This window comes from Coturnix japonica, chromosome 9 (assembly GCF_054131305.1).
Source record: "Coturnix japonica strain WE chromosome 9, WE-NBRP24, whole genome shotgun sequence".
Taxonomy (NCBI): Eukaryota; Metazoa; Chordata; class Aves; order Galliformes; family Phasianidae; genus Coturnix; species Coturnix japonica.
Genome location: NC_140671.1, coordinates 2324403 through 2341094, shown reverse-complemented (window position 1 = coordinate 2341094; position 16692 = coordinate 2324403). Strand labels below are relative to the sequence as shown.

Genomic DNA, 16692 nt, shown 5'->3' with positions numbered 1-16692 from the left:
TCTTTACCAGAAACACTTTGCTAAAGCAATGTGCAGCATGAAACGAGTGGCGAGGAGATTCCCCTGTGTGTCACCCCCAGGGATGTGGCATCTTTATGCTGGAGCACCTGAGCAGTGCTTTTAGGCAGAGGGAATACGGAGATGTGTGGTTTCAAAGCACATCTAATGCTGAGACAGCCCAGGCAGGTTTATTGCAGGCCACTGTTCTGGCACTGGGTTTGATAAGAGATTTTCAATGCTGCTGTGCTAAGGAGGGGAAACTCCTCTTGGAAAGGGAGACCTTCAGGGAGCACTTCCAGGACATGGGGAACTGTGGGATCATTTCCAGCCCTCTTCAGGCAGCATCACCCTGGCACGGAGCTGTGGGCATCCACAGCAGCCTGAGATCTGAATGCAGGGCTGCTGCTCCTTCCATCTGTATATGAGACTGTGGTGCTACCAACTGACCTTCAAGTGCTGCTTATGCAAATTAGCATTTACACAGATAATTGCTATTTATTAATGCCAACCTGACCAAAATAAGTCATGGTTTATTGAAAAGAAATGGTTTCCCCCAGACCTTGAACTTATGCAAAGTCTGGCTTAAAAGAAAAGGATGTTACATTCAAAAAGAGTCTCTGAGTATCTGTTGCCTTGGCTTGCTGCTCTCAGCGTGGCTATGAAACATTCTCCCAGTGAGCTGGCAGCCGTGTGTTAGCAGTGCTGTGCGAGCTGCTCTTGCTGGCTCTGGCTCTGGATCTCCCACAGTTTCCCACGTGTCTCCTTGCTGTGTGTGCAGCTGTCAGTGCCACAAGGCCACTGCTTCCCTTCCCTTATCAGCCCCGAGTCTTTGTGCCACGGCCACATCCTCTGAGATACAGGTGGACGCCACGCGTCCCAGACAGTCACTTCATTTCCATTTTAAACTCCTAATTCTGCTTTTGACAAGCTCGGTCCTCACCCCTTCTCCTTTGCTCCCATCGTGTTGACGTTAACCACCTCCCAGGTCCTGTCCCTTTTGGTTTTAACATGCTCAGATTAACAATGACTATGTTCAGTGAGTAGGAAAGAATATATATATTCCACTTGACTTTGCTAGTGCTGTTCAGGTCAATGGGAAGAAATTTTTTCCAGTGATAAAGGGAAAGGCCATTTAAAAATAAAGCTGTGACAGTGCATGCTGTTAGCACACAAACTGAAAGGATGAGGTGTTGAGGAGGGTCAGCTCTCCTCCAAAATACTTCACAGTCTGCTCCTGGTCACAGCAGTACATGGTTGGGCCCAGCAGCCATTAGGGGAATTCAGGTGGCCAAAACGAAGAGCGATACTGCTGGGCACTGCAGCTCAGAAGAGCCCTCAGTGGGATGGTTGTGTGCACAAGATTCTCCTATGCTTTGCAGGAACAGTCATAAAACACAAGCTGCTGAGTGTAGATGTCCCCGGGGCGCTGCGGGAGCTGTTAAAGCAGGGCCAAACCTCCAAGATCAGCATCTGGTTGTTGTCACCACCTGGGCCACCACACTGTCCTGTCAGCAGTGCCATTGCTGGGTGACATCCCAGCTGTGCGTGGGAGCAGGGCTGAGACACTGCAAAACGCAGCTCCTTAAAACCAAACACCCCCTGAGCCCTTCCCAGCGTGTGCTAAGCTGATAAAACACATTGGGCAGCAAAGAGCCCCACAGAGGCTACACAATTAAATGAGCTTTGTCCCTGGAGAACCCGAAAGTCTCATCAAACAGAGCCTGTTCACACAGGATTTGCAGTTTACTTTCAAGTCTCTTAATTCGGCCTTTCACCTTTGGGGGATCAGTCTGGTGTGCCCGCTCTGAGGATGGCTCAGCAGCAGATTACCCATCAGCTCGGCTCTGCTGCATTACAACAGCATGCAGTGGGGATTTCAGTTGTGTTCAGTACTGTAAGAGCAAGCACATACACCACATAAGCCTCCCAGCAGCAGCAGAACCCCTGAGAAGAGGTGGGGACACACAGTGGCAGCAGGGCCAGGGTGCTGAAGCATTCTGCACCAGCTTTCCCATTGCTTTTGGTAGTTTTCTGAGTTTAAACCAAGTTTCTCTGGCATTTATCTTGCAAGTCATCGTTTCCCATCCACGCAGCAATACTTCAACTCCTTTTACGTGCAGGAAGCCCCCGGGGCAGTTGGTTTTATTGAGCTGATTTCTCACCCTATCATCTCCCCGTGATTCATTTTCTCCAGCTCTTTTTACACATTTCAACTCAAAACATGTGATTTAACCCAAGCCCTCAGCACCAGGAGCTGAACCAGGAGCTGTGCCCATGACTGTGCTCAGGGCCATTTCCCTGGGATGGAGCACAGGAGGCTGCCAGCCCCAGCTGAGCAATCCTTGGACACATCCCCCATTCTCAGTGGTGCTGGGAAATGTTGTCTTTGGACACCCTGCAATCCCCTCTGCCACTGCACCCAATGGACAGGGCTGCACCCAACAACCTCCCCCTATGTGGGAGATGTTTCTGGTCTCCCTTAGTATGAAAGCATTGGAAAAGCCAAACAGTTAAAGAGGAGCTGTAAAGTCGTGCTCAGGCCCAGGTGTGTTGATTAACACAAATGTATTGACACAGGAGGTGTGGGATGCTGCTGAATTCTCTGCTTGCAGAACACAGCAGCAGCCCTGACCCCCCCTTCCTCTGTGCAGGGAGGACACATCCCAGGAGAGAGATCTGATTTTAGCACCATGTTTGCAAGGTGAGCTGCTGAGCACACAGCCGAGAGCCTCGCTCACATTATTAAACAACAAAGCTGTACTTTTGGTAGGGAAGAAAGCAGTGCCCCTTTACATCTCTATAAAGCCTTCAGCAGGTGTTCTAACGAAGCATCAGCCTCCTGGCCCTTCGCAGCTGGGTGCCCATGTGCTGCAGCCACACCTGGCTGTGTGCATTGCTTGGGTTGGTGCTATCACTGCATTGCCCCATGGTTGGCAGGGGAAGGGACACAGAGATGTGGCCTGGAGAGAGACAGACCGTGTCTGAGGAAGCAGCAGAGGTACAGGTAAGTGTGATGTGTGATCTCTGGAAAAGTGATGGGGAGGTGGAAAGGAAGAAGTGGTTTTGCACTTCTGGAGTAGAAAGAGTTTTGTTTTGTGAAGCGTGGAGTCCTGCTCTGCAGAAAGCTGATGGATTTGTATGTGTGTATGAATACATGAAGTGAAAGAAGCTTGTGTAGCATCTAACTCTTTCAGGTAAGTGAAAACTTCTGACAAAGGGTTTCTGAATGCTCCAAAGTTGGTTTTATTGTTGGTTGTTCTTTAGCTGAGAAGTCCATGTTATGGCTGTGTGCTGTGCTGACGAGGGGCTCCCTTAACCTGTGAGCATGGGGAGCTGTGTGCCATGGGATAACCTGACCATGCCTGCAGGGATGTGGCACCAGCACCTCTCTGCCCTTCCCTATATCCCATCTAAGTCTCCAGTTTTAGTGTTAAGCCACATCCCTCCCCTTGTTGTGTCACACAACCGTGGTGGAAGGGCTCACCCTCAGTCTGCTCTGCAGGGCTGTGTCCTGCTGGGGGGACAAACAGCGGAGCCCTTTCCCCACTCTCCTCTCGCCCTCCCTGCAATCTCTGCTAATGGCACATTCAGCAGCTCTCCCTTTGCTGCCCAAAGGTAATTGCTGCTAAAATTATATGTATTTTACTACAACCTTTGGGATAAATGGCTCTATTTAACAGTTAAATCTTCTTGGCTGTCCTCTAAGCCTCAGAATGAAGGAAAAATGTTTTGGCAGGATTATTTAAAGGGAGTTGTGGGGAAACAAGAAACTGTCTTAATTTCTCTGCATATTGTGAGCAACATTTATTATTATTATTATTGCTCGCTTCTACAGTTAAAACCCTTTATCCATCTGACTCCTCGTTAACACAGCGCTGTGCCTCTCCTCCTCTGAAGGGCTGCTCCCTCCCTGAGCACCAAAGGGCTCTTTTCTCCCTTTCAAACATCCGCAGCAACCCCTGTGATGCTCTTCTCTTGAAGCAAGTATCAGAGCAAACCAGACATGCAGGATGAGGCGAAGTTGGAAAATACTTTCATACATTCTGAAGTATCTGTCCTTAGGCATGTCTCTGGAGCAGGAGGTACGATGGTGTGATGAATTTCAAATCGTGGCCTCCACAGGTCCCTTATTTTCCAGATAGTATTTATTTTTTTCCCTGAAGGCTGAGGAAATACTACATAAATTCTCTCAGTAGGAACAGCTTGGCAGAGGGATGCAGCCCGCTTCGTACCCCCAGAGGCTGGTTGTAGCAAACCCCACACCTTATGCTCTGACCACACCTTATGCTCTGACCACATCCTTCTTAGGGAGCCCCTGGCAAACAAGGTGCTGGCCCCAGCCCTTCTTACAGGTGGGTGGCTGCTGGGGGGCCGGGGCGGGCATGGAATGCTCAGGTTGCAGCAATACCCACCTTCTGTTGTGCCGCCTGCTCCAGGGGATACCACAGGGTCAGCAATGAGCAGAGCGGGGTGTTCTGAGCCTCCTGCCTGCTAGCACCTGTCCTGTGATGGCTTTAATGCAAAGGATTTGGTTCTGAGTTGCCCGGTGTGGAGGCTTTAGAAACCCCAAACTCAATTGACGGAGGATTTGCAGGAGCCAGACCTTGGTCTCCTTGTTCAAGCTTTAATAGCGCAGGGAATTAGTGGTGAAGTATTGGGTGATTTAAAAATAATAAAGCATTTCTCTAGTGAAGGTTTGGGTGGTTTATTTTTTTCTTTTTTAAAAAGGCATTTGGTTGTATTTTGATTAAGCACAGAGAGAGGTTGTACATAAAGCGTCCCTTTGGACGTTTTGCCGCTATAACCACCATAATAAAAGTTTGGTTTATGTAACAGCTTTGCAATCTATGTAATGGACTTTATTCTGCAGTGTGGACACAAAGCTGAGCTGTGTGTGATTGCCAGGAGCTGTGGTAATCTGTTATTCTGAGGACACAAGGGGGTAAATAAGAGCTTTTCTGTGAAGCAGGGAGACTTTTCTCTAAGGCCTTTAATAGAGCACTGAGATTTCTGCCATATATACCTGGGCATCATTGCAAACAAGAAGATTTAGTGGTAGCTTCAAGCCAGAAGGTTCGTGAGCAATTTATTTCCAAAGTGCTGCGCTATTGCATCTGTTTGTTTTTGGTAAAGGGAAACCTTTGGGGACTCTATTGTTTTTGTTGTTGTTGTTGTTTTCTTATTTTCTTTCTCCCCCCACATCTGATGCTGGACTGTCTGCTGCAGCTTTTAATGCTACGTGACATAGCTGGCTGCTGAGGATCCAGGGAGTGTGCAGGAGTCATTAAAGTTGAATCCTGAGAAATAATTAACTTCCCAAAGTTACTCCGTAAATTACACTACTGTTTGTTTCACCTGCTTCTGACATCCAGATCCCCGATCCTCTGCATCTCAATGGGGCTTCTGCTCTTCATCCTTCATGAACCCAGGTTCACGAAGAGCAGGTGGACACCCCCTGGGTCTGTACTTTGTCTTTTCAACAGGGGAGCCTTCCTCTTCCAACAAAAGCTGTTTGCTTTTCAACTCAGTGCTAACTTTTCCATTGGTAAGAATAACCACAAAGGCAAAATACCCGTGTGGGTCTTAAAAATAAAATGAGTTTTGCCATCAGGAGCAGAGTTCATAGGGAGGATTTGTTATCTGGCAAGTTGTCAGCAGGGAGGACAGACTGGGTGGGCTGTGCTTTCTTTGGTCACAGCCTTGCTAAGAAGCTGTAGAGGGAAGCCCTGCAAGGGTTGGTCTGTCTGGGTTGGATGTGTTGGAGTTGCTTTGCTTGAGAGGTGCAAGGTTTTCACTTTAGGGCATTAATAGGGAAACTGAGCAGCCTTGGCTTCTGTCTTTGGGCTGTGCTCTGCTAAGGGCTGTGTGAGCTTTGAGGCCGATGTATTTCCAAGAGATGAATTGTTTATAGCAAGAAAATCCCTGCATCTGCACCACTGGCTCCAAACTATCCTTGGGTCTAAATCCAAACTAATGGCTGTGGCACATCTCAAAGGTTTTGTTTGTTTTTTTTTTTACTTAATGAAGGAAATGTTGAGTTTGAATATTCAAGCTCCTTGCAGCCCTTTGCAATGCAGTGATGGCGAGCATCATGTTGGGAGCCTTGCTGACCACACCAGCACGCCCAGCTGGCTGAGAGAAAGTAGGCAGCTCCTATGTTGTATGTTGGAGGATTTACAGCTGTGCTTCATTGATGAGCCACATCCCATCCATCCCACGCTGCAGGGCTGCAGTGTACACGTGTGCATCACCGGTCTGTGGCATTGATGTGTGTCACATAATCTGCCATCTTCGTGACTGACAGAAAGCACCAACACTTATTTAGGCATTATAAAAGCAGGTCAAAGAGTTCTGTGATTTTTCTGAGCTGAAGGACAATCTGCCGTGCTTAAGTAGTGTTAAAATTGGTACATTTCCACTGCAGCACTCTATTAAATGCTAGTCTGTGGCCTTTCAGATTTGTTGGTTTTGAGTAAAGTGTCTGTGTTCTACATCTGATTAATTAGCCTCGGGATTTCTCATTGCTTAAAGAAGGCTGCGTGAAGTGATGCTGCTGTTACTAAAAGGCAAGGACAGCAGGGCTGGCAATGTGGTGGTGCAAAGATGATCTCATAGGGCAGCCTGGTTCTTCTGCCCCCACCAGCACAAGGACTGAGTTGTGCTGCACTGGGGTGCAGCTGAGCCTGGAGAATGTTTGTCTGCTGTAATTCATGGGTGTCGCTGCCTGCAATGCCATGTTGTGAGAGCACACGACTGCTGTGTGATGTGCTCCTGTCTGCTTGGTGTCTGTGAGCTGAGAAACTGCAAAAGTCCCTGTGCAGATGGGCAGCGTGGGACAGTGAGGATGTGTGGGAGCCTTGAGAGGGAGGAGAGGTGTGTGCCATGGCAGAAGCCCATTTCCCACTGCAAAATGGGTGATAAAAGACAAGGCAGAACTGTCTGGGAAAGCCTTTGAAATAAAGGGAAAGAGTTTGTTTGATTTGATAAACAGAACTCAGCAGAGAGCTCGGTGGGAGGCACGGAGAGATGGTCAAAGTGATAAGCCTGCAGGAAGACCTCCAACAGCATGTATACACGTTCCTGCAGCAGCAGATAAAAGGCCCCAAGAGCAGTGGGAAGCCAGGAGGGCATGTTGCTTGGGTCTTATGTGGGGAGATCTGCAGTGCTGGGGCTGTGCTGAACGAGGGGCCAAAGCTGAGCTGCCAGGGGGCTCGGTGGGATGAGGCCAAGGGGACGCAGCTGATGCTGCTGTGTCCTGCTGCTGGGGCTGACACATGGGTGTCATTGAGGTCCTCTCCAACCCATTCCATGTTTGAGATGCTGGCAACATTTTGTGCCTCTCTGCGGTTGTGCGGAGAACCAAAAGCTCAGCACACATCAGGGCTGGGCAGGAGGAAGAACAGCCTCCCCACTGCTCCTGCCTTGGCTGCCCTCCTTTTGTGGAAGCTGCTGAGGAAATGCTGGTAGCCTGGGGGTTTTCTTCCAACTAGAAAACAAGGAAGCAAGAAAAACGCTGAATGCACTCCAACCAGCTGTAAATGCTCCATTCTGCTCCATTTTTACTCACAGAGTTCATATGTTAACAAATGTATGACTGTGTGCCCACTATCGGTCTCGGAAATATGATTGATTTTGTTGTTGTTCACCCATCGCTCCTAAAAGTAGGCAAGCAAATAAGCAGCTTCAGGGTGAAACTAATTACATGCAACTAAATGGGATTCCAACAACAGATTTTCCCTGCAGCTACCAAAACTTCCAGGAGAACAGCAGGATCACACCCTGCATGTCCTCACTCTATGGAGCACAGCCCTGGGCACAGTGTGGACCTGCTGCCATAGGGAGCTCAATGGTAGGGCAGAATACCATTATTTCTCACCTTGCCAAACATGAGCACCTGTGGTGATGTGACAGCAAAGAAGTTGTAGGATATCGACTGATAAGAAATGCTGCATGCTTAATGCAAAGGATATTTCCAGTGTAGCTGCGTAATTGGGAAATTAAATCGTCTGAATGTTGTCATACATGCTAATTATCCCGAATACACCAAGAGGAAAATCTTCATCTCGCACGTCGTGTATGCAGTCGGGAGATAATAACGTCTTAAATTCTCACTCACCATCTTGGTGCAGGAAGGTGGAAATAGTTCAGGTGTGTGATTTGAGTGTGGGAAGGGAACAGATGTGGTGTAACTGCAGATGTTCCAAACACCAACAGTGCCATCCAAGTCTGGGCAAATTAGATGGAGGCAAACATGCAAACCCATTTTCCTGGTGTTTCTTGTTCTGTGTTGAAGTTTTGCACTAAGACAGCTGCTCTCTGTGATACCTGTGGAACTGTCTGCCTGCTGTGCCTGTCCATTTCCTTGTTCCTGCTTACAGATGATTGCAGTTATCTCTTATTTTGTTGTTGTGCAAAGCAAATATTTTGGCTATAATACGTTGAAACGTCGCTTTAACTGAGTCATTCATTTGCAACAAACGAAGCATAAAAAATGCATTTTGGAAGCCAAGCTTAACAGAATTGAAATCATCCCGCTGCTCTTTCCTTTAATAAATCCCATTCAGAACTCACCTGTGCAATGAGTGGCATGAGTGCTCTCTCTACCCCTGTGCTGCTCTTGCACTGAACTTCTGCCACTGGGGTCGCTTCCTACTCTCTGAAATCTAAAGGGAGAGAACATCCACAGTGCTGTGTTCCCATTGGAACCCCTTCTTTTCCTAACTCTGCAGACATAAGGAGTCATTGGTGCCCGTTACATTTGCCTCATTAAGTGGTGCATAGCTCCCACCTTCTCCAAAAGAGATGTGCTTTTTGCATCATAACTGGGTTAGCATGATGTCAGCAGGGACTTGGACATGTGAGAAATGGCCATGGGAAAAGAGTTGCAAGAGAAAACTTGAGAAAACTAAGAGGATTAAATGCCATTCACCGTGGAGCACCGTCCTTCCCTTTGTTCTGCTGCCGATCTGCTTCGTGCACCCAACTGATGGGAAGTGAGAAGCCTTGTCTGTGCTGTGGGAAGGGATGACCCCACAGGTGAAGATAAAATGGTAACACTTGCCCTGAAGGGCTGAGCCCTTGGAGTTAAGAGCAAAACTCTTCCAGATGGAATGGGCTCGATGTTTATCTCTGGTCCAGCAGCTCTAGGGCTGTCCACAATGATCCTTTATCCTTTTGTTGCCTTTGGCTGCAAAACGGAATTAAAGGTTGGAGTGGAATATGTGTCATCTTCCAGAAGCGTGGGGAGTGGGAGCAGAGGTCAGTTGGCTGCTGTAAGGCCCTGCTGTGCTATAGGGCTTGCTATAGGACCAGGCTGTGCTATGGGGTTTGCTGTGCAGTGATGCACAGCAGTGGTTCTGCTCGGCCAGCACAGGGACCAGGCTGGCGTGGTGAACTGCAGCACAGAGGGATGGAGCTGGTTCGTGCTCAGCTGTCATAAGACAGTCCGTTGTTTACCATTTCTATTTCTATATTTAAAAAGAAAGAAGGAAAGAAAGAAAGTACATTTACAAGCTCCTTTCGAAAGCAACTTTCGATGCGATTTCCAAAGCTGTGGAGTATAATAACGCGTTAATAGGGAGGAGGGGACGCAGCTGCGACGTCCTGGTTGTGTTTGCCCCTGAGATGGCAGCAGCGGGGCCGTCGGGGTGGCTGCACCATCTGCCCCGTCCCAGTGCGGGGCTCTCCCGATGCGGACGACCCCGCACCGACCGCGGCTGCGGGGCTGCACCTCGACTCGCTGGCAGTTGGGGCCGCTCCTTCGCAGAACCGAGACTTGCGGCTCAGACAGAAGCGCTGCACGGAGCTGCGTCTCCCCGCCGCCGGTGCTGCACAGCACCACGACCAGACGGCGCTGCCCCCCACCCCCTCAAGCGGAGATCAGGCCCCGCCCGCCTCATTAACATCCTCCTTCCTCCTCCTCCTTCCTCCTCCTCCCGCCGCCGGGGTTGCTCCGCCGCCGCCCGCAGAGGTGCATGGCCGGAGCGGCGGCGGCCCCGTTTGGCAGCGGCAGCCGCCGTGCATCGCTCCGCTCCGCTCCCGCAGCGAGTTGCCCGCTCCGCGGGGTGCAGCGGGGCGATGTAAACGCGGAGCTTCCCGGAGGCGCGGAGCGGCGCTGAGCGGAGAGGAGCCCCCGGAGCCCCCCGACCCGACCCCCCCCGGCGGCGGCCGCAGCTCCGGGGTGGGAGCTCGGATGCTGCGTGGATCCCGTCGGTCCGGCGGAGCCCAGCGCGGGGCCGGGGCCGGGCCCTGCCGGGGCGGGCGGCGCGGGGCGGCTCGGTGTGCGGGGGGATGCTGAGCCCCGCCGGTCGGCACCGCGCCCGCCGCCGGGAGATGCTCCTCGTGCTCGCCCTGTGCCTGGCGTGGCAGGAAGCGCCCGCGGCGCCCACCCCCGCAGCGGACGACATCAGCCGGGGAGTTGTGAGTGACCCGCGGCCCCCGCTTTTCTCCGCTTCGCCCCGCTCCCCTCCGCCCGTCGCCTGTTCCCTCGGTTCTGGACGCGTTCCGTCGCTCCGTACCCCCTCCTCCTTCGGCCGGTGCCATGTACCCTCCCGTTCCCCATACCCTCCTTGCGGCGCGTCCCTTCGCATCCTCCCCTCCCCGCGCCCTCTGCAGGGTGCAGCCCCCCAGCGCCCTGCAGCCCCTGCCCGGTGTCCTTCCCTTCTCTCCGGCTCTGCGGAGCCCCCGTACGCACCGTGTCCCCCCCCCTGCTGCCATCGCTCCCCGACACCCGGTGGTCCAACTTCCCCCACCCGGCGGCCGCAGGTCGACGGCCCCAGCAGCGTCCGCTCGTGGATGGCGCTGGGTAAAGGCGGGCGTCTCGCAGGGGCTGTCAGCCTGCGGATGAAATGACACGTTTGGGATAAAAGCCATCCGTAGGGATGGGGCAGACACAGCGGTAGGGGCTGTTTTGAGGTGCTTTGCACAGCTCGGGTGGTTGGTGGTCCCGGTTCTTCGCCCTATTTGCAGTGGGAGCTGTCAGTGGGCGGTGAGGGTCAGATTGTGCCCCTGTCGGGTCGTGGTGTCAGCTCTATAGGGAGAGATGGAGGCTTCGCTCTGGGAGGAGGAAAACTTTCTGGCAGCTGATGGCAAAGAGGAGACCTGAGCCCAGAGAGAACCCCACGGCCACACCAAAGCCACCCGTCAGGAAGCAGCTTTGCTGTGCGTGGCCGTCTGAGCGGTTCCAGGACTGGAGCTGCCACTCTGGGGACATTCTCTGAAATTCAGCAGATTTCACAGTGCTGGGAAGGAGGAGCAGCTTGCAGCACGGCGGGGTTACCTAACGACGGGCTCACATAGAGCAGTGCACCAGGATGCTGCCAGCACCGAGCGTGTGCTCCAGGAGCTGCTTCCCAGCCCTGCCTGAGCCCCTACGATGTTCTGTCAGAATAGGAAATGTGGGGAAAAATGAGGCACATCTGCATCAGTACGGCGCGTTTCTGTTCCTCTGTAACCAAATGTTAAAGCTTGGCTTAATATTTAATGTAAACAGAGCGTGAATTGGTGTGTTCTGCCCCAACCCATTTGACTCAAACTTGGGCTTTGACCTGCCTTTACCCTTGGTACCGTGCGGGCTGCACACAGCTCTTACAGGTTAAGTGCTGACACCCAAGGGGGCTTATTAGAGATGGTGGGCAGCCCTCTGGCACTGAGGTGCTTTCTGTCCTGGGCTGGGTTGGAGCAGCAGCAGCTCCAAGCTGTGCTGGAGAGCTGTGGGAGCTTGCAAACAAGAGATGCAAGGAGTGTGGTGGCCGTGGGTTCACAGAGAGCTGTGCCATTAGCACCAAGCCTGCTGTGGGCTGAGTGATGTGCAGACAGTTCCCCCTCCCCTGGGCGTGCTTCTGGGGCAAATCTATCTCGTGGGCTTGTGGCAGCACGGCTGGGAATAGGAAGGGACTGGCTGGAAAGCAGGTTCATGCTCGTGCCCTGCAGTGAGCAGCAGGGAGCGGAAAATGCCAGGTATTGTCGGAGGTGTTCGTCAGGGAAATAGCAGTGTGGGGTAAGCGAGTGCTTTAAGAATGATTATTTGACATCCGCCTTATGAAGCAACTAAGAAATTAAAGATCTGTGATGCATTCCAAGCAAATATTTGAAAACTAGGAAGCATGAAACCATGGCAATAGAATGCTCTGTTAACCTTTGAAAATCATATCCAGCAGTTCTCCGCAGTAAATGGAGCACAATGTCAGCACAGCTCCCACGTCCCATATCCCCCCCCCCCCACTGCCACGCAGGGCCGTGCTGTGTGCTCACAGCTCCTGCTGCATGCTGCGGTGGTGCTGGGCCAAATTAAAGTTCAGCAGAAGGAAAGAGGGCCATAATTCAAAGGCAGCTTTTGGTAGAGTGCTGCCCAAAGCAATATCATATTGAGTGATTCTCCAGATTTCATTACCAGCGGAATGGGCTGCCCAGTTTATAAATCTGGCTTGATTATTAATGTTTTTATTGTTGTCCATTAGCTGCTCTAACAAAGAGCGTAAAATAGCAGATGGAATGGAGCCTGATTTGAATGTTTTCCTTGAATTTTAGTTTGTTGGGTTGGAGTTTTACCGCTTTGCCTCTTGCACCACTGCCTTTCCCAGAACAAACCCCCAAGCCCTCCTCACATTGCACCAAGTGCTCACAAATGGCATCAATTCCCAGCCCTTTGAATTGGGTCTCCGGGGCCTGGGTAGCAAAAGCTTTACAGACGTTGGCAGTAACAAGCAATGAGAGCTCTGCCTTCCCTGGGCTTTGAACCACGTCCGGAGGGAGGGCTGCCTTCAGCTTCTATTTTTCATAAGAGCTGACGAGGTGGAATCTGTACACAGAAGGTGCTGACCTAGAGACCTGCAGGCTGGAAAATGAGCTTAATGGTAAACTTGGGCTATTCTAGCTGTGCTACAGGTCCAGCACCTGTACAATGGGGAGCTGTGTGTGAGTCTGTGCCCAGAGCTGAGCACACTGTGCCCTACAGAAATGCACTGTCCTGGGGTTGCACTGCATGTGGAGGTGGTGGTGGCATCATCAGCCATCAGAGAACAAGGGAGTGCTGGGGGATCTTCAGTCTGGTTGCAAGAGTGTGGGTGCAGGAAGATGAGCAGGAGCCTCTTTATCCCACCCATGTCATTGGGGTGATGCTGAGGGTCTGTCCCAACCCCCAGTTCCTCCAGCTGGGGTGCACTGGGCATTCCTGGGGGCTTGCGTATGAGCACGGCCTCCCGTTCACAATGCTGCTCTGTGTTGTCCCAGAGAAGTTGCTCCCAGGGGATGGAGGCATTTGCATTCATCCGTGGAGGCTGTGCCCCCCTCACCGCCCCAAGCAGCTCTTTGTTTGGGGCAGGGCCCTCGCCTTTGTGGCAGCTTCTTATTTGAATCATAAGGATGTGCCATGGGAAGAGCCAGGGTGTTTGCTCCCCCCCCCCTCCCCCCCATTTTGGTGTTCTGCAGTGCCCACGCTGCCCAAGTTGCAGCTGATGAAGCAGGAGGGTGGGAGCTGCTATTGCTGGTCTGTTGTGTGGCTGTGCCCATGTTGTCCTCCTCCCTCCTGCCCAGTCAGATCCCACATGTCCTCCCTAAGGCACAGCAGCCGTCTGGCTCGGGCCCCTCCTCAGCAAAACCCCAGTGTGGAAATAGGCAGCTCCTTCTATCCAGAGAAACCGCCAGACTTGTAGCCGTCTGTTGCTGCTAATGGGGAAATTAATAATTGATAATCCCCTTTGGAGCTTCCTTCAGCCTTTTGAAATAGCAGGAGTTCCAGGACGGGATTCTCGGTGGGTTCCCACACAGTGCTGCTTTCAGGCCAACTGTATGGGGGATAAGACTTTGCCACCACGGTGCATTCCCTCCAGCTCAGAGCAGTGCCCGTCCCACGTTCATGAATTCTTCCCAAGAAAACCTAAGCCAGCATGGAAAGAAAAATGCTGCTCGATATGTTTTAAGGTACCTTTTGAAGCCAAAGTACAATGCAAAGTAAATTGGCTTGACAAAAGGCTGGCTGGGAGCTCCCAAACAGAAGTGCTCATGTGAAAGCATTTAATCTGGTGTTAAAGCCCTGGCTGGTCTGAACTGCTACTTCCCTTTCAGATTTGAGCTCCCCAGAATTCAAGGTGGAGCAAATCACTTCTGTCCTACACTTGGCTGCTATTGCCCAGCCGTGTGAATTACCCATGGGCAGTTAAGCTCAATTATCCGCTTCCACATCACTGAGGGCTTTCCCATGGCTGGGGGTAGCGCTCATCTTGCTGGGTGCTGCTGTACAGACTGTGCCTGATGGGCTGAATGCAGCTGGGCTTCCTGGGATCAGAACTCCCCTCCCCGAGCCCTGATGTAGAGTGTGATGGAACTTGAATTCTATGCCTATTTCCCCTAAGAACACAATGGGATTCACACGCTGGGGCTGCTGTGTGCACTATGCCTACCTGATACAGCCTTGCTCCTGCAGGGTTTCTTTTTCTCCTTCGTTAAATTGAGTGTGCAAGGAAGCAATGCAAAGTGGCACGTTCCCATCTCCATGGCCGGGCTGGGCTCTGGAGCAGGGAGCCAACAGAGCTGCCCTCCATGGTGTCACATGTGTAACATGGCTGTGAGGCCATGCTCTCAGATGTCCCCAGCACCCTGTTTTATCCCCACAGGTTCATTAGTGCTGGCGGCAGCTCACTGTGAGTCATCGTGGGGCCGCACGCTAATTTCTCATTATTTACTCACTGGCAAAACTGCTGCGGGAATGGACTGCGCGGCTCGGAAAGGTCACACTGTAACCAAAGAAACCTTTATTTCTGGAGTGCTGTGGGAGTGGGCAGATGCCCAGCTGGGACCCAGGGACATCTATCCTCGTGGGGGTGACAGCATGGGAGGGAAAAGCCCAGCCCTTCAACCCAGCGCATCCCATGTGTGGCTCAGCAATGATGGCCAATCTGGGCAGATTCCTCATCACCCCAAGGGCCTTGGGTAGGGGAGAGCTGCACTGAGGGCAAGGATTTGCTTTCAAAGTAACCCCAGATCCAATAGCAACAGTTTTCAGAGTGCTTTCTTTAATCAAAATCACTGTAAATGGGTAGATTTGGGACTTCCAGAAGCCCTTTCCAAAGCGCGCGTGCATCCGCGTGTCTTCTTTGTCCCAGATTTTTATGAGGATTGTCTCTGATTTCTGGGTCAGAGAATTAAGAGATTTGATGTTACATTAAAAAAAACAACACACCAAACCACATATGCGAAGTTAAATCCAGTGCAAAACAAAGCAGGCGTGCGGGGGCGAGGGAGGAAGCTGCCAAAGTGGAGCAGAACTGGGAGATTGAGGTGAGCATCATGAGAAGCTGCCTCTGACAGCAGGTTTGTGCAGCAGTCCTGCAGGGACTAACATGGAGCAAAGGCCAAAGCTCACCCAGGAGTGTGGTCTCAAATGGGACTGATGGTTTGATTAGCTGTGGTGATTTAGCAGAGGAGAGCCTGAGTTTCCTGCATCAGAATGGACCATTGGCACAGAAAATCTCTTTTCCAAGAAGCCTGGAGATGATCTGTGGCACCTGGCAAGGACGGTGCCCATGAGGTGGTTTGGAACGTGGCAGTATGTTGGTTCATTTTAGTTTTGTGGAGCTTTTTAAAACCATTTTTCAAGATGGAGTTTCTGCCTGTTGGCTGCCAGTGGTCAGACAGAGCTCTTCACACCATCCAACATATGGTTTCATCCTCACAGTATTGATCTTCTGAGTGAACAAAAGCGATTTTTCCTGTGTCGCAGGGTCTGTGTTGGAAGGCGATGAACACGCTTGGATTATATTGTCTCGTTATTTAACAACCCCCAACTGGCATCTCCTGCTGTTCACCTCCCAGCTGCTGCTGATCACCCAGCAACCCAAGCTCTGCCGTCGTGCCCTTGGATAACTCTGCAATTTGAGGGCATCTTTTGCAGCCTTTAAGGTGTTGTGCTGCAAGGTGCTTCCATTACCTGAAGTACAGGAGGGAGATGAGAGATCTGGACTGCTTCAATGGAGTTCTGAAGGACTGTTTGCAGCTGCTGCCTTGATTTGTGGAGGTTGCCTGTGCTGCACTATGGTGGAGGCATCCAACCCCTACACAGTTTCTCCTCATCCCAAACCACTCAGCTCTGGATTTTTCCCATTTTTCTCATCACCAAATGTGCCTCGTTGGAGATGGAAGATTGCTGGTAGATCAAAAGGAAACTTGGTGGCTTGTTGCCTGCCTTTGCGGTTCCTCGCTGTCCTTGAAGTTCAGGGAATGGACCTGGGAGCTGTGATGGCACCAAGTAACCTTGGAGGAACCTGGATGGGATAAAAAACAGAAAGGAGTGGTGCACATGGGGTATCTGTTGGGAGGAAAGCCTGGAAACTCATTGGAGAAAGCATGCGTTTGATTGGTAGCTACAGGCTGTGCAAAGCACTGAAAGTTTTAGGCTTCTCTGCTTGTTGGCAGACTTGGAGTATCTGCATATCACTTGACCCTGCAAGAAGAGAAGAAATAAAACAGCCTCTGCTGGTTCTCCATAGTCTGCTGTGAGGGATCCCTGCAGGTGTTGTAGCCACTCGGTGGCAGCTGAGTGGGGGTGTTGGGGAGGTCCCACCATTGCATGGGTTCCTTCCCCACCCTGCTCTGTGTTTGCTGAATCATGACAGCCCCCTGGCACGCTTGCCACAGAAGGGTGGCTGGCGATGCTGATTGAGACACATCTTTGCTTCTTTGATCATTTCTCTGCAC

At 51.5% G+C, this 16692-nt stretch overlaps 1 protein-coding gene across 1 annotated transcript in view; it reads left to right on the top strand.

Annotated features, from left to right (window-relative positions):
* Window positions 1-9951: 9951 nt before the first annotated feature.
* The window catches only part of MMP17 (matrix metallopeptidase 17), a 36079-nt gene continuing 29338 nt past the window's right edge, over window positions 9952-16692 (top strand). The window contains exon 1 of the mRNA XM_015877647.3: window positions 9952-10419. Within this exon, the coding sequence (XP_015733133.1) occupies window positions 10291-10419 (129 nt within the window). The 5' untranslated portion in view covers window positions 9952-10290. The remainder of the gene's footprint in view (window positions 10420-16692) is intronic.